This window comes from Aedes aegypti, chromosome 2, assembly GCF_002204515.2.
Source record: "Aedes aegypti strain LVP_AGWG chromosome 2, AaegL5.0 Primary Assembly, whole genome shotgun sequence".
Classification (NCBI taxonomy): Eukaryota; Metazoa; Arthropoda; class Insecta; order Diptera; family Culicidae; genus Aedes; species Aedes aegypti.
In genome coordinates, this window is record NC_035108.1 from 221,067,044 (window position 1) to 221,085,868 (window position 18,825).

The 18,825-nt window shown below is 34.7% G+C and overlaps 1 protein-coding gene across 1 annotated transcript; it reads right to left on the minus strand.

The window, feature by feature from the left end:
- Nucleotides 1-552: 552 nt before the first annotated feature.
- Nucleotides 553-12,085, minus strand: LOC5567703. The gene is made up of 3 exons (XM_001651819.2): nt 11,464-12,085; nt 1,966-2,133; nt 553-1,903 (listed from the first exon to the last, which is right to left on the minus strand). Exons 1-3 carry the CDS (start codon nt 11,513-11,515, stop codon nt 1,455-1,457), a joined length of 669 nt encoding a protein of 222 aa, XP_001651869.2. The 5' UTR covers nt 11,516-12,085; the 3' UTR covers nt 553-1,454.
- Between the last annotated feature and the right edge of the window lie 6,740 nt (nt 12,086-18,825).

The window sequence follows — 18,825 nt, forward strand, 5'->3', positions numbered from 1 at the left end:
GTAAAATGTTTCTATCCCCTTATTAATAGAAAATCAAAACTTTGTCTTAAGCGCAAGTTGTATGCTGTACCAATATGGACTAGCTGTTGTAATACCAGGAAAAAAGCTTTGCAGAGAATTCAAAATAGAATTTTGAAAAGGATTCTGAAGCTTCCTCCCTGGTATAGTACCAATGAGTTGGAACATGGAACAAAATGTTAATAAAATCTTAAATTTGTTTTACCAAATTAGGATGATAGTGTTGTCTAACACAGAACACTAAGATATAATAAATGAATGTAATGTGTAAAATGATACTAATAAAAAAATGTAATGATTTAGTCAAAATTAATTTGAAAATTCTTAAATACTAACGATAACAAAAAGTAGTCGCTGAAAACGCTGTGGTACTCAACAAATTTGAACAAGTAAAATATCTTTTGTACCATTAAGTTAGAATTATAGAAAAATCCCAGATGATGGATAGTATCATTGAAAATCCCCGTTGTTTGGAATCTTATTGCAGTACGTCTATAAACAAGTAACTCTTCAAAATAAATCACACACAACTGCTTGGTTATTAATGCACATTGTTTTCATTGCCTTTCGTCACTTATTTCTAAGTACAATACATCATATAACTATTCTTAATCAAAACATGTATTATCACATCTTACATTCAAAATCGTCTAGATAGTCAGTCGTGGGGGTGTGTAAACTAATTAGCAATTAAAATGATTGTCGCTGTCGTGATTACGGCTCACCGCGATCAGTCATGTCTTATAAACAGAATTCTGCACTAATACTGCATTCAGTTGCGGGAAAACCAGTTATCGTTCATCATTATCAACACAAGATAATTTCGAATCGCACCCGATTAGCGTATACTTGTGCGCGAACGATCGTGACGCATTGCGCAAATATATTGCGACTAATATCGACTGCACAGGTCACCTTTGTGAAATGTGTTTCTCGATGTACGCCAAATCATCGTTCCCGACATTTCTTGCCTCACTGTGAAGTGTCCACTGTCAAATACAGCTTTTCCAATAGTTTGATCAGATCACATTTATGTTCCACTGCTGTCTGATGCTCATGATTGATTCATTGCATGACTGGGAAGAGTTGTTGACTAAAAGGTTAAAGAATGAATTTTCAATAAAGTCACAACATTTTTGAATTATTATCTTCCTAGTCATTTGTTTCAAACGCTTCGTATTCTCATATTCTCGATTAAACACTAGTTTTTGGTTTCACAAAAATTAGATTAGAACATTCTTCAGTTTGTTGTCACACCAATCATTCACAAGGCTTTGCCAGAACTATGCATCTGCTCAACTATTTAGAATCATCACTATTGGAAAATATGGATATAACATAATTTCTCTTGTGGAAAAACTGTATTCGCTCCACTTTACAATGCATTCGTGTACTTTAATCCTGAGCTTCTTGAGCATTTCTGATCCTTTTGAACTTCATACAGTAATTGACAATGAATTCCTAGATCGGCGAGGATCACCACTAGTTTCCACACTTTCACTTCGAACATTGGCAGACGGCTCCACAGGTTCCATAACGTCGGAAAGATTTGCCACTAGAAGATCAGTGAACTGTTCTCGTCTATTGTAGTCATCAATCGGTATGATGAAGATACTATCAGGCCTCTTTTCGATGACGGATTCATAGCTTGGCGGAGCAAACAGCCGGTATGATGGAGCTGGCGTTGGAGGTACAGGAATTTCTACTTCCGGTGGCTTTGGGGTGAAGCACCTATTCGTGTCTGCGCATGCCATTACCACGAAGAACGATATCAGAGCTATCAATGTAGCCACGTACCAAATAATAGTGATCAGATCCATTGTTGGAGTTACTGTATGAATATCCCGCAGACTTGTCGTTTGGAGCACGCTGATTGTTGAAGATTCTGGAAGAAAACATGAGGTTATCAAATCACACTACCACAAAAAGCGTTTTCTTGACGCTTACCTACGTCTCCCTTTATTTGATGACCAACTGTTGATGCTTCCTGGTTGCGAAAATCCACGGATGTAACATTTGCAGCTTTCTCCTCTTCGACATTGAGCTCCTCTGTGAGAACAGTTCCTAGCAAATGTGGCTCCTCCGATGCTACCGTTGACCCATTGATCAATCCGACTGGAAACAGAATGGATAAAGAAGGTGTTAAGTCACAACTGCATGGTACGACATAGGTGGGTTCGATTTTTTTAATTCATAAAGAGATAAGAACACGCCAATGAACGGAGTTTTTCTGATAAAACATGTGACTAATCATTTATTCCCATAGACTTGTGTCGATAAAAAATTGCGGTAGCGTTAAACAGCAGTAAAATTTTGCACACACCTTTTAAGAAAATCCGAATCGCGATAACTCTGCGTAAACATTGGTCGACATGTGCTGTAAGCAGTCAGACAGGTACATCCTGTTATTGAAATTAGATAAAATTTCAAATCGCTAGGATAAGGATTATCTTCACAATTGATCTATAGCTGATAAAACAATTATACCAATAGAATTAAGCCAAATTCAACTACAGTCCGTCTGATTTCCGTTATTTTTTAAATATCATTCTTTTCGAAACAATTTTGGATACCAAATGTAATCACAGTCAGATAACCGATAGGAGACGTCCATATATCACGTGGACAGTTCTCGGGCAGGAGGGTGGAGGTTAATGAAATGTCAACGTGCACATTCTTTGATTTGACAAACGAAAAATTAGAATCAATTATTCAAACTTGATCCAATCAATCAAACATTAAATCCTTCAGTTATTCATGAAATTCGGAATCTCATATTTGTTTGTTGACATTATTATTATTATTTATCATAGAGGTTTTAACTAGTGTCATTCGCCTCTGTATTTGTTGAAATGATTTCTTCGAATTAAAATCATTTGTTTACATTTGTTTTAATGATATTTTAAATTTTGGTAAAAGTTTTCAATTTCTGACGATTGCAAAACAGTCAAAAAAAAAGGTAAACCGTTAAATAATCTGTATTTCAGTTAAAAGATTTGAAGTAAAAGTAATTTTAATTTTAAATCGAAGATTATGGCCAACACTGCTGCACGCATTTCCTCAGTGTCGAAAGAATTTTTCTTCTTGGTTTGATTTGGTGTAGCCAAATCAACTATGAAAAATTATTAAGTTAACTATATTTATATGGTGACAAGCGAATTGATTCGTAATTGAATCGATCACACAAAAAATTGAACCAGCAATGTACACATTAACAAAATGTCCATGCTCTTCTACAGAGAGGTTCAATATTGGGCGTGGTATATGGAAGGCACCTAATAAAACAGAAAAATAATTCATTGCATGTACATATCGTGAGTTACAATCACCATCAAGTGCAGGACTTGCCGTATCGTACGATTTTTGTAATATGTATATAGTTATATGCTTATACGAAGTTGTTAAAAACAAATTTTCAACTTCTATTCATTTCTCTCGTCGCTCGCTTGCGATTCTATCCATCTTGTCATTTCATTACTTTCGTTACTCCCTTTCACTCTGAGTACAGTATTGCATTCACCGAGAAAAGCCAATGAATTTTCATAATATTAAAGTCATGCGGTGATTAAACCTTATAAATGTTAAACGAAGTTACACAAAATTGAGTACGATTCGTACATAATTGAGCTTTTTTGACCACACACAGCAAAAATGAAATTCTCGCGTTAAGTATCACGTTGGATCAGTACACAAAAATCAATCGATTGTCGTAACACTCCACGATATAGTATGATCAAAGACAAATTAAAGACCTCGATGTCCCTTGCAGTTTCCCAAAATTTTATGGTTCGTAGGGTAATCTAGAATGCCGTGAAAAGTGTACTGCGATCTGTCAAACTTTAGTATTTTTTGTTCTACCGAGGGACCAAATGCAGTACTAGAAGTGGTACACAATCTGAGCCCGAGTGTGACGAACCTGGTATGATGGAGAATGATAAGTACTTTCTACTGATTTATTTACAGCGGTTGAAAACAATTGCCCGGTGGAGTAATTATTTAAAGAGAAAATCGATGAAAAGAAATCGAACATTGCAGTTACGCCCTTATGATACTGAGCCCGAGAATTGCAATATCACGTCGTTTTAGCAGCGCATCTGCTCCGTCGGAAATGAGTTCAATTAATTATTTTAAACGTTAAAACGAGCCGATGAGTGCTAAAAATCGAGGTCTAGTAATCGATAGAATTGTATTGTTACTCGTTTTTTTTGTGACATTTTCTTTGATAGAATACGTTTACGTTTTAAGGGAATAGAGCACACTGAGGCAAAAAAACCTTAATTGAATCTTAAGAAATAATTATGATTTGGCGCCACAACAAATATTGTTGAAATTCGCAAGTATTACTTATGATTTTGGGGAAGAATTTTATTACTGATTTTTATAAGTCATTTAATGAAATTTTCTATAAAACTCATTGATAATGAACAGATTTCGCTTCACTTCTACTCAACTTCGAAAGCGAAGCAGTTCCGCAAGCGATTGTTATGAAAATTATTACAAACCTTGATTTATAAAGAATTCAAAGATCTCACATCTGACATCTGACACACTGCGAAATTGTTAACCGTTCAATGAAATCGAAATCCCACTGGATCATACGTCATGATTTATGGAAAACTTAAGTAGCAGTAAAAAAGATGTGATCCGATTCACTTACGAACATCGGCCGGTATTAATTTATCTTCTGCTGTGCTTAAAGAAGCTCCACAATATTAAATATATCTGTGAGTCGTAATATTTAAAATAAAATAAAATGTAGCACAAAATCGATTTTTCTCTATATATGAGAATAACACATATGGTGTGCCTGATTTTATGTAACTTCATTTAGGAGTGTAGTGTTTTATATTCAGACATTTATCGCGAACTGGTAGAGGTTTCACGTCGGTTACTACGACTTCTTTATTTACTGTGCGGGACTGAAATCCGTACACCTACGAAATAAATCTATACTCGACTAAGGGTACAAAACAAAATTATATCAACACATATTATTACGTTCTAAGGTTTTTTTTCGAGCATAGGTTGTTAAAAACTTGATGCAGGATGTTCAAATCATAACAAAAACTATATTAATAGTAATATAAACATAATAAAATGTGTTTTAATTCTTTCAAAAACATATCAAACCAAGTTATAATGTTTGATCCAAAGTATTAAAATTATAATACTGTCTAATATACGGGGTAACTCAATCAGCTACAAGCTTTTTGAAAAATAATATGACAATTCAAACAAAGCATGATACTTAGTGCAACTGACAGAAAAATGTATAATTTGTAGTTAAACAAGCAATTTCAAATTGTATTACGTCGGAACGAGTCAATCTTTAATCACTTGGAATTAGTCAAAAATTACATGATTATCAAAACATTCTTGATTGCTTGGATAGTTTGGAAACCTGTTTCCTCAAATGAAAAAAGTTACTCATTTTTATCTTCATTTAGTTAATATTTATCAAAAGGTTACATGGTCCGATTCCAATATTGTATTTTATTGAAATGCGTAAGTATGTATTTGATTTTGTTATAAAGTTGTTAAAATTTAACAAAAAATATTTTCAAAAGAAGTAAACACTTTATGTTACATTTTTGTTTCAAAATGTTCTGTGGATAACGTAGCCTCACAAAATTATGTCATAATATGATATGCATATCATATTCTGATACCGTTTTATTTTATTTTTGTTACAAGCCTCTAGTCGGGTATCCGTACACTTCATAAAACGGCTACTTTTTGCAAGTGTACGGATTTTTAGCCTGTTCGGATTTTGGTCCGCAGCCGAAGCTCGAAAACTGTCTACACAGCAAAAAATAAATTAATATCGGTCAGCATAATTGATGGCTATTGAGGACCTTGCACTTGAAAAGAAATGCAATCACCTATTTCGATATTTGGGAAAATTCTTGCAAGAAATGGTCAAGAAAAGCATTTTTCTCTGATCACAGTACGCAGTTGAAAATAGATTTAAATTTAAATGGAGAAACCTCAGTATCTCCTTGGAGATATTCCAAAAGAAATCATGGATGATTTCCCTGGATATTTTTTTAAGAGCCTGTTGAAGAATTGCTAAAGAAAGCCTGTAAGAAATCAGTCAAGGTTGCTTATACTAAATAAATTCTGAATGATCATAAAAGTAGCTTTTAATAAATTTCCGGGAGAATCTCTGGAGAAATTTCTGAAATCTGTGGAAGAATCGCTGGATAAGCCCTGAGAAACATCACTTCTTTGAGAAGTTTTGGAACGAATCTTTGATTAAATGCTAAGTACATGCAATAATATTCGGCGTTTCGACACGAGGAATTCCCAGGAGGTCTCTAATGTGCATATTTCAAAATTAGCCCTGGTCATATTACGTCATATTACTCTTCATTCATTGACATTTCCACAAGTTCTATGATTTCCAATCGCAAATCATTACATTGTCAAAGGATGCAAACTCCAGTACAATTAAATGGTGCAGTACTAAATTTGGTTGGCCTTATACCAGGCCTACCCAACCTGTTATAATTGTGGAACAAATTTCTAAAACAATATTTTGCGGTGGGCCAAATTATTCTTTTAAGGCAGCTATATTTTAAAATTTTTGATGAGTTCAACATAATTAAAAAAAAAAAAAAATCTCCTGAAGAAATTGTAAAAAGGTACTTGCTTCTATGATAATTATGCCGAATATTTTGTGAGAATCGTGCTTATGATTACGGCATAACCAATCTTAAGATTCTTATAATTATGCCCTGAACCATGAGAGAAAGTAGTCCTGAACTTTAAAATAATATTTCTCATAATTCTATCATACATTGTTAGGAAACTTTGTTAAAATCTCATCAATTATTATTAGAAAAACCTGTCCAGGGGTTTCTTAGAATAATTGCCTAGAGTTTGCGAGAATTCATCTCAGGGTTCTTTGGGAATTTTACTCAGGATTCCGTCAGAATCTCACCTAAGACACATTTCAAAATTCTGTTTCAGGATATGAAGATGTTTATCCCGTTTAGAATTCTATAAGAAATTCATTATGGAAATGAAAGACTGTGTGAGAACCTTTCCAAGGATAATTTCCCGGATTCTGGGAAATGCTACTAAATATTTTGTAACAATTCTGCTCAATATTTTGTTAGAATTCTGCTCTAGTTTTCCTTGTAATTTATGTGAGAATCCTCTATAAAATTTTACAAGCTATTAATTCTGTCACTAGATCTGTTCATTACTTTTTGTTATGTTACTCATGTATAAAATTCATGCTCGTTGCGGGAATCGATCTTATAATTAAGTGGTTTCGTGTTTGGTTTTTAAATTTTTGTCAAGAAAATTTGTTCAATCGTTTTTTTTATCGGATTCGAGGAGTCCAGCAAGTGGGTTCGGGTTTCGCTTCGCCAGAGTGGTTTTTTTTTCAGTTTTCGGGCAGTGCACTTCGAGAAAGGAGTGCTTTGAGATGGCTCGAGTAAACGAGTCAGTTCTGTGCCTCGTTGGTGTTGTTTTTTCGTGTTTTTGTGTATAGTGTCATAAGAGCAAGTTTTTGCATGAAAAGCAAAAGTGTTATTTTTCTCCCGCCTCCAGACTGATTAATTTCTCAGTTAGTCTGTATGCGTTAAGTGAAGCTGAAAGTGGATTGTGACTCCTCAGTCAAGGATGAAAGGTCAATTGGTGAGCTCGTTTCATGCTTTTGTTATAAATCTGTAAAACATGTAAGACTGCACATTTCATCTTTACAACGGTGGGACGTAAATATGATTTTTCAACAAACTATGAATGTCGTCATAGTATCATGTGAGTGTCAGCATGAACTCTTATTCATAAATTATTAATATTTCGCTATTTTTTTTTAAACAACCCTTTCCTCTTACTTTTATTTTTGTAATTAAACAACTTTGAATGGTTCGACACTATAAGTGTAGACTTGCAAAAGGCTACTTTATTCAACATATACTTCAATGTCGGCATAAAAGTGTTCTGTGATGGTCCAGCCAATCGAGTATTTTTTTTCATTTCATATGAGTAAAATATGATAACCACGCTTTCATCCTGACAGTTTTAGGAATGTTGCGTTTAGCTATTTATTCAACAAATTTTGAATGGTTCGTCACAGCAAGCGTCAGCATTATTTACTTCTACAATGCCGTAGGTTGGCCCCCACCAAGTGCGCCAGGCTTCAACGGGCGCTAAATTGCGTGACGCACATGTTGAAATTTCTAGAGATACATATTTAGAAAGGGCGATAGAAGATGCGTATATGCTACAGCTTCAAACATGTAGATATAAACATGATAGGTTTCTGAATGAAATTCTCGTACATGATAAAAAGTCATTGCGTATTTCGAAATTACGTAAAGAAAAATCACCAAAGGGGATGGAAATTTGTTTTTTTTTTATTCCACTCTTGGTACAATAATTATTTAGCCTATTCTCAAAACGCAATATTTTTTGAAGGGTGCAAATAAAGCTAATAAAAAAGATACAGGACTTTATTTGCCAAATCTAGTTCCTCATAGTCCTTAATCACAGACTGATAACCGTTTAAATTCACAAAAATTATTGTTCATTCATAAAAATTCCTGAAAATCCGTACCGAACTCTTCGTAACATTTCAAGTTTTTATTGACTTATGACAACATAAGTTTGCTATTTTTGATGCAGATTCTAGAGATTCTTGGCATAATTTCATTAGACAATTTTGATATATTTGAGTATTTCTTAGAAATTAATATTCGTTCCATTGTTTACGTAAATTCTCTATGCCACTTTTTTATTGTATGATTCAAAGAGGAAACATTTCATTCAACATATTCTGCTGTGGTCCCGTGTTTTTATGTCAACGAAATATTATTTATTGATAGCATTGAGCTTGAGCTTGATAAGCCGCCCGTTGCTACTTTAGTATCGCCAGATCAACTGCACTTACACAAGGAACCAACCAGATGACGGCTTGGGACTAACAGACACTCTCAGTGTATAAGTGCTGGTGATCTTCTATTTTTAGGCAACAATGGTGTCTGTCACGTCAGAATGCAGACCAATGAGGGGAAGGGGGAGGAATTGATGATGCATTAAATGATTTTTTTCTTGAATTTTCTTTATTAAAGAGACTTTCAGCCCTTGGCTGGTTCGTCTCTATGATGCATTAAACTGGCTCCCACGGTAGACCGTATATGCCACTGCGTCTACGCCAGTTCATACGGGAAGTGTGAAGGGGTGGGGTGATGTTTATGGCAGAGAGGCTTGCTGATTTGGTTAGCAGACTGCCTATGTATCAGGCGTAAGTAAAGAAAGGCGTGCTATAATGATGAAAGAATGTAAGCGTAGGGAAACGGTTTATTTATGTCCGTCTCGGGTTCTAGCAAATGCTATGAACTGTGATAGATCAACTGTGATATATTAAGAGTGGTAGATAGAAGCAAGTGAAAGGATACAACTACAAAGTACGACGAAAGGGACGGGCCTGGGATTGAACCAATGACCTTCAGCTGATGAAGCAGAAAAGGTAACCGTTAGACTGATAGCATTTCAGAGATAAGCTGCAAATTTATTTTGGAACATAAGACAAATGAGTTAAAACTAATGAACAAATAAATGTATCTGAAATGTTTACAATTAGCTTTTCAAGAGTATGAATTTTGCTGAAATTTTGACAGAAGATTACTCTGGTCATATGAACAATAGTTTTGATATCAATTTACTCAAAATATCTTCAGATTCTTAAATCATGAAAGCAGCCCGGAAGACAGTTATTCCTTAAAAAAAACTTTCGGTTAATCTTTTTTTTTTTTTTTTTTTTCATAAGTAGCCCTAGACATTCAAATACTTTTCCGAATTTGTTTACGAAAACTTACACAATAAAAAATGAAGTTTGAGTAAGGGGCGCTCACATGGCGGTGCAATGAGGCAATACTTACTACGGCTCTGATAATAAATTTTCAAGCTGTTTAGTGGAATAAAAATAAATAAATACAATTCAATTCCACTGGAGCTTGTATCCTTTGACAGATACACGTATTTCAACTTCAACGTAAGGCCAAACGATTCTCCCACCCTAGTTAGGTTTTTTGTATGAAAAAAAAGGATGGCGCGTAAGAAATCTCAAACCCCCACCTCTCATAATCTCTTACGTAGTTTATAGACGGCCCTTAAGATTTGTACCATGGCTTAGTAAATGTAAGCCGCAATCTATCACCCTCATTCTTGTTTACGGCGGATCCAACTTTCGATCGAATCCTATTCGTTCGAATCCACGGCCCACTTGATTTCGCTGGCGTAAACGGGAATGCAAAATGGGTTTCGATCGAAAGAGCATTCGAGCGTTAACAAGAATAGGGGTGTATACATATCGGTCATCCTAAACTGCTAACGGAAGAACGATTAAATTGAATTTGTGTTGATGCTTTAACATTCATGCCTTTTCTGAGACTATCAAATATTTTTCCAACTTATTGTCAATTTTGTCTTTAGCGCAACTACTGATACAAGTGGCTTGAGCAATTTCATGTACAAAAAATGTTTTAATTACTTTTTATACTTTTAAGGCCTTATTGAAGTATAACTGACCAAAACGCTTACACAGTACATCAATCTGTGATATGTGCCAATTCTATGATTAACTGGAAAATATTGAAAAATGTTGTGTGTTTTACATAAAATGTAGACTGTCCGGGATTCTAAGCAGTCCAAAATTTTAATCAAAATGGTAGTTAAGGTAAATATCGTCTGATTTACGTTAAAAGGTCAACCGTAGGTCTTTTCATTGTTTTGTTATGATTTGCTGTTCTTATGTGATCCACTAACGATTAGTTTTGGCACTCTAGAAAGTGGTTTTGTTAAATATGACTTAAAGTTAGATATTCTCATCTAAATTGTGAACAGTTATAACATAGCTGATCATTCATATTTTCAGTTAGCAGTAATTTGTTAGCAGAGCATTAAGAGGTCCAAAATATTGCTCTGAAGTTGCTACTTCACAAGGAAGTGGATAGGAGTCGGATCCAATTCTTGGCACTTTCGATTCACTTCGGCAGAGGGGTTTTTAAAGCGCTATTGTGCTTATATTTGGGCACAATATGCGGCATACTAAAATGCTTCTTGTTGCCAAGTTTTAAACAACCCGAGTAGCACACATGTTATAATTGAAGCAGAATAACTCTTATATAACCAGATCTGGTTGTATAAGAGTTATTCTGCCTTAATTATAACATGTGTGCTACTAGGGAATTCCGTCAAGAAACCCCCCCTGGTACCAAAGTGAATCATGAAGATGCCCAAATAGTTCTTCACCCTATGTGTCGTGGTTTATTATTTTCTGATTCTTTATCCCCTAGGTCGAACAAGCTCCTCTCATTGAAATACTTTTACTATGTTGTTTTGTTGGCTTGGATAATCTCTATGCACACATCAACAAGTGAGTAACATACAAGGTATGGTGTGACATGTGATAAAACGTCTAATTAAACTTACCTAATCGGAATAGCAACAGCGCCACCGTCAGATACCAATCTCCAGCATCCATATTTGCTGGTTGACTTTTTTTTTTGCTTTTTCTAAGCTGTGCACTCTCCGTCAATTGTATTGACTAAGAAACTCTCCAAGAAAACTTCCTGCACTTTCTTATCACAAAGATCACTTCCGTCGTTATTACACAGTACCACTTTTGCGATTTCATTAAAATTTTTAGCAAAACCATCAGTAGCAAATGAAATTCATTATTTCAGAATTTTAAAAGCTTTCACGAATCACACTTTTTGTCACCTATCTGCTAACTGGATTCAGCTATTTGCACGATCTATTAAACAGCAGAGACACTGAGACGAACTAATATGGTAACAGTCGTATGGTTCGCATTTATAATGAACCGAATAACAATCAGAGAGATAGGATATTAAAGAGCAAGGCCAAAACACGTCCAATTGGCGAAACGATCGATTTGTAAAAGATTGCAGTCACAAGTATCGGCTATAACATCTCTTCTCGGACGGACACACTACTCGGAAGGCAGTTCTCCGTTCGGGGTATGAACTCACTTACGACGAGAAACACCTGAAACGCGTCCGGTTGGCGCCAATTGCTCAACGTATCTGGGCGCTTATTACTCTCTTATCCGATGCTGAACCGGCGAGAGGAAAGCCTTTTTTATCATTTTGTTTAGATGCAATGAACTTGCTGAGGAGAGTGGAATTATTCTGGAAATGAGATTACATGGGTGCTTTTTACGGAACTAGGCTTGCTTTATTTTTGTTTTAAGATGTAAAATTATTTATATTAAGATTTTTTCAACTAGAGTAATAACAATTATTTAGGGATTGTTCATATATACTGTTGCATTTCAGATTTGAACAAAGTACACTGAAACCTCTATTAACGTAATTTCTATGATTTCTATGAAATTTAATTTCCGGAATAACTTTGATTGTTGATGCGGTTGAAAATATGATTGATTTTGCACTCCTTCTTAAAAATGTATGTCTTATATTTTTGAAATACGTCCTGGTATCTCAGTTATCATTGCAGTTAAATGATTGCATTATGATTAAATGATAAATAATGATCGTAGAATAGATTGTTTTTAGAGGAGGGCTTGAATTCTGAAATATTTCAAATTTTCTATATTTGAATATGAAGCATCAAATGCTTTGTTATTCTATAGAGGTACAGTTGTGTGCAGAATAATAGTAGTGAAAGCCGATTTTCATACAAAATGCTCAACTTTGGCATGCTGTAAAGATGTCTCCATATGAGCAATCGGCATGAAATTTTGGCAGTGAATTACAAATATACCCAATTCTATTATCACAAGATTTGAAAATTTTCACACTACCGGCTAAAAAGTTTAGCACCAGGTGAAATCGCTCAAAATAATAGTAGTTTTAATAATTTAAATATCTGCTGTATTTTGAGTTTTTAATTTTTCTTTATTCGTCAAATTCCAAATCATGATCGGGAATATATCAGCCAATATTGGATATATATTTTTACAAAATTTTAATCGGATGTTCCTTATAGTTATCTAGAGCTACCGTTAAAAAGATTGGATTCTTTGAGCTTACAGTTAATTTTTAATAAATCATTGAAAAGTATTTGAAAGCCGTTTGAAATTGTCACTTTCAGAGTGTTATGAAATATTTCACTTTTAGGTGTTTCAAAATCTCACAATCATGTCCATCATATGAATTGATATTGGAAAGATGTAGGAAACTTGAGCAGAAGACGATTCATTTTCAGGCTATCATTGAAATCCTTTGAGCATTCAGATTTACAAGCACATTTATACTTTACGAGTTTGGATTATACTTATTTTTATTCTTCTCATATAAAACAACTGTGTAGAGTTATCCAAGAACTGTATTGAGAACAGGACTTAGGTTTTACAGGCCTAACGAACGATTTCTTGAATTTTATTGAATGGATTCAAACTCAAGGCTCAGACAAACATAATCTATTGCATATGATTGTCCAAAAGTAAATCTTCTAATCTAGGTATCGTAAGCAGATCTCTTGACGATTTATGAATGAGATTTATACTCAACTGAACTCAAACAAACACACAGAGGCGTTGCGTGCCCAAGACAATCACCTGTTCAACATGACATATTTTTTTTAAATAGGAATCATATTGCCTATTTAAGGTGACACAGGATACCGTGTTATTTACCCTATCTTTTGTCTCACTCTAACAATTATCAAAACTTTGCAGAAGCAAATCTCGAGTTTTAGTGAACCGATGAAGCTGAAAATTGTATGGGTTGTACATCACATATACAGCCATTCCATGAAAAACCGATCTAGTGGGTCACCGAATTCCGTGAAAATTTGCTATTTTGTTCCTTATCCAAAATAAGGACACACGTGTTTTTGGATTTTTTGATTAGGGTTAGAAAAACATATAAAACTTTGAAAAAATATTTTTTTACATTAAAATAAATGAAATTTTTTAAGAAAAACTTGAAATTTTTATATGTTTTTATGTAAAAATATTTCTTTTCAGATATTTTAGTTTTTTAAATTTTGTCTGAAAAGTTGAAATCTTAAGCTTTCATAACATAAAAAAAAATTGAAAATCGGTTTAGCTGTTCAAAAGTTATGATTTTTTGAAAAATAAAAAAAATAATGCGCTGAGACCTACAGTGTGTGCCGATGAAAAATGACTGATTTTTTATTTTCAAAAAAATATATCTCAAAAACTAAAAAATATACATCGCTGAAAACTTGACAGTAAACGTTAAATTTTCTGAACTTTCAAGAAAAAATGAGAACAGCAATAGCCCCTTTGGTCCCGAGGCCTTCAAAACACAAAAAAAAACGGAAATTTTTGTTTTTTTTTTTCATGTAAAATAATAATTTTTGTGAAGTTTCATATTTTTCCTGAAAAGTTAAAATCTTTAGCTTTCATTTCGTCCAAAAAGATTGAAAATCTGTCATACGGTTCAAAAGTTATAATTTTTTTTTTTAATATTTTTTTTGTAAAATCGCGATTTTTCTGATCACCCTATTTCGGAAATGGTCACCCTAATCAAAAAATCCAAAAACACGTGTATCCTTATTTCGGATTAGGAACAAAATAGCAAATTTTCACGGAATTCGGTGACCCACTAGATCGGTTTTTCATGGAATGGCTGTATATAGAATATAGTGATCAGGGATTGAATCCTGAGAAAATTGAGAGAATCTCTCACGTATCGCTCTCTGTAACTATCATAACATGCGGCACATTATGAGAGACTGTTTATCGTATACTGCTACAAGTTTGATCAGATTGGGGGGATAGTAGTGCATGATAAAACCCCTCTAAACATGCTCCAAGCCTGGGGGACACTGTTGTTATTGGAAGTTCGTGGATTGTTTATTGTGCCAGTAAAGAAAAACACCTATCCCCAACGGTAAACAAGCGAGAAAAATGGATTTTATCATCGCTCTCTCGTTGGGGCTCTCGCTCGCTGCTTCCATTTATCAGACTTGTTACACCTTGCGATACAATGACGATCGTGGACCGCAACAGATGGGATGTTTTTCTTTGCTTGCTTTGATCGTGCTTCATTCTCAAATGAGAGCGAATTCTGCAACGCCTGATAGTGATACATTTTTGGTCTCGATGTATGGAGTAGTAATTGAGACTTGCTTTTTTAAACAGATAATGTGATTATAATAACGTCCCGTGCAGACTTAATCAGCGATCAATTTTTTTTTTACAATTTCTTGTTATGTTTTACATGACTTGAAAGTATTTTCAGCTACACATTAATTTTATGTTTCCGGCAGAAATTAAGTAAAAATAGACACTATTTTCAAATATATTTTTTCTCATTCCTCAAGTACTGTATACTTAGAAATTATAAGAATGCAGTACCATGTATCAAACAAATTAGAAAACACAATGTTGGAAATGTTAACACTTCTTCAATCAAAAACATAGATTTTTTTTCAAAATCTATAGAGAAAGCAAATAGAAAGCGAGTCAGATATTATGCAGCAAAAGTTAAACGGAGCAGTGTTACACTACACGTACAGTACGAAGTAAAAAAATTGCGCCACTCTATTAAATTTTCTTTGAAATCCCTGCATTTTTCCTGAGCTTTTATCATCTTCCTCAGCCTGTTCAAGCGACCGATTGAACGTGTTGAGAGAAACAAGAGCAACCGACGCCGTATTGCATGAAAGTTTATATCTTCCTTGCATGCTTTAAACTCTAACAACACTCCATATTGCCTGCGCTAACTTCGCCAATGACCCGATTTTGCTAGTGTATTGATAAAATTTCCGTATACCTGGGACATATGCATATAATTTTTATCATTTTGATTTTGATTATTAGGATCAAAATTATAATATATCCTTCTAAGTTGATGAACAAACATTTGATCTGTTTCGAATCAAATACATTTTAATATGAAACTTTTTAGCGTGCACGAATCTGACGAAAAAGTTATACCTGTTCAATTAATTCGTAGAACCTGTTGGTTGCACACATGTATGCTTCAGAGCGTATACGTATTACTATGATGCGAATATATGGGATTTGGTTCAACAATGGCAGTAGAACAGGTTGAACGCACAGTAGCGTTTTACGACGGCATGTCTCTCAAGCTTTTGTGCTGTGGATATCAAGCTCTCAAGCTTTTTTTGGAGCGTGGATACGGCACGACCGGTCTTGGGATTTTGGGAAAATTGCTATGCTTTTTCCTTGTAGAGAATATGAAACCGCACTCTATTGAAAATCCTCATGCAATTTTAAGACACTGTAATAAGTTTCTTATGGGTTTTTTGAATATTTTTTTACAATTTTGATTCAAATTGGCTACCTGTTCTATGAACAGGTTGAACAGTCTGACGAGACGCCTCTGCAAACACAACATAACATAGTTTCGTAAAACATGTATTTCGTATAAGTTTCGTATAACAAGTTTCGAGACAAACAAATGTCTAAGGATATCCAAGAGATGAAAGGACTGAACATCAGTATCCATAAGAAAGAGGTGAATTCCTTCAAGAAAAGTATCTTTTTTCACAACATATGATCAATATGACTTAACGGTCAATGTTGTACTGAAGATGGGCTTTTTTGCAAATATTTGCAGTTATATTAAGTTTTTAATACGTGTTGTCTGAGAAATCGTTCGTTGCCGGTTGACCTTGCAAAGATTTTGTATATTTTGTATATAAAAATGCGGTAAGAATTGCATTGCATTTATGTTATTGAAATTATTTTAGTAAAAAACTATTGATTTTGACAACTTTAAACTACAGCTTAACCATTGTATAAGGACCCACTGAGGGTTCTAAAATGATCGTTTCTGTTACCAAGAAAGTTCTGTCTACCTTATCTTGCATTGGCTTTCAAATCTGCTATCCCAAAACAAACAACTGCATACAGAACGGCACCGTAACTGCAACGATTGTGCTGATTTTGTCAATTAAAGATATACGAAAGGCCATTGTTGGTACGGGGTGTCCTTATCATTGATGCCACGCGACAGATGATACCATAGAAAGAGACAACCAAATAATAACAGATTCGCTATCACTTCGTGTCCATAATTGATTGCTCCATTTTGCAATTGTTTTACAACCTTAAGTCGCGCCTGTGTCAATAAACATCGGGAGACCTAATTCACAGGGAAATGCGCGAAAATTTTAATCTCTGATAGAAGCGTGGGTTTGCTCCAGAGATAAAGTTGTTTTTAAGCAACCCGCCAACAGTTTCGATGACGTTGGTTTGTGCCTATTTTGAGTGGCATTATCTTTTTCTCATGTTAAAGATGACTGGTTTCGTTTGGAAGCATTCGAGAAATTATTAACAGCTCACAGGAAGAGCACCAAGATTGATGAGACAACTGAGAAAGATATGAAGAAAACTCTACTACTGCATTTTATATTCTATTTTAATTTTCCATGAAGATTTTCTACCATATTCTCTATTATAGAGTGTCTTTAACTCGTATCCGCACAGCAGATGAAAAAAATGTTCAAATTGCTGCCATTTCTGCAATAGGGTAACGACTGTTTATTTCGTTCGTAAACGCTAACAGTTGGCGCCAGCGGCAAACGTGGAGACAACAACCTTACACTTTCTCTCACTGGCCGCCAAGCAGCGACACTGATGTTTGTATTCCACTCACTCGCGCTACGCTGGATTCTCAAATTTCTCAAACTTGTCAACTTTGACAGGAACTGGCACCGTTGTTTTCAGATTTCCCGAAGGAGGGAAAGAGAGCGATTTTCTGATGACGTCACCGTGCAATGGGCAATTCAAATTTCTCAAACTTAGCTGCGCTGTCAGTATAAAATAGGGGAACATGGTCCAAGACGCACTGATGGGATAAAATGGCTCAACTCATTGAATCATTCCTACAGCGTTTCCATTTATATTTTTTGCCAAACGATGTTAAAATATGATTACCCAAGAGTTGCCGCTACAACCCCTGTACATAAACTCATCGATTTTTCCTTAAATTCCCGGTGAAATTCAACATGTTTCACATTTTTGCCTAAATATTAAGGTTTTCCGATGATTTGGTTAACGAATAAGCGTTTCCATACCACAGAGCAAACTCATGGAGAAACATGGTTGCTTACTCCTAGTTATCCATACTAAATGGCATTCTACCCCACCCATGTGGTCATTTTGAACCACCCCCATTTTTCAACCAACTTTTCTACACGATCTAAGACCGTTAAAAAACTCAAATTTAGGAAATGTTTTCAATGTGATAGCTAGAAAATATTGTAAAGTTACTGTTAGGACTTCGAATGGTGTTCAAATGTAGATCTCATTAAGAGAAAACGACACAAATCCTCAAAGTGGCATTTTGGACCATTTTGTCCTATATCTGTTTTGTCACCAGCTCTTCTGGGCATCACCACGCTCGTCTTATACTACAATAACACGACTAAAGAACAATAGAAGTAATCCATAGCATGTAAGAAAGTATTGTAATTATTGTATGTAGTCTACTAGACTGGCCCATCCCAGTATGGGAGAAAAATAAAGTTGTATAATTCCACCCCCCAGAAATATTCCTTAGGATTAGAGGAAGACTTCCTGAAAATTTCAGCACAATTGGTCGTTCCATGAGTTGGCGCATTTGAATTAAAGTTAATATGGGATTTCCAGCTCAAATATATGGGAAACAGCCCATCATCTACTGTTAGGTTCAGGAAAATTGTTGATCACGTTCAATTGAACCCAGAATGTCAAAAACAGTACTTGACACCATAACGAACAATATTGTAGAAGGTTATATCATGATTAAAATTGATTAAGCTGGTGTTTTAATCAACTGAAGCAGATCTGCAATACTGCTCTGTATTTCTTCAACATACCATGAT

Bases quoted from the DNA above. Each gene is read 5' to 3' on its own strand.
- LOC5567703 (XM_001651819.2), bottom strand. From the start codon at position 11,515: ATGGATGCTGGAGATTGGTATCTGACGGTGGCGCTGTTGCTATTCCGA. The intron at 2,134-11,463 runs GTAAGTTTAATT...TTCTGTTTCCAG, and splicing joins GCTGTTGCTATTCCGATTAG to TCGGATTGATCAATGGGTCA. The intron at 1,904-1,965 runs GTAAGCGTCAAG...GTTTTCTTCCAG, and splicing joins TCAAATAAAGGGAGACGTAG to AATCTTCAACAATCAGCGTG.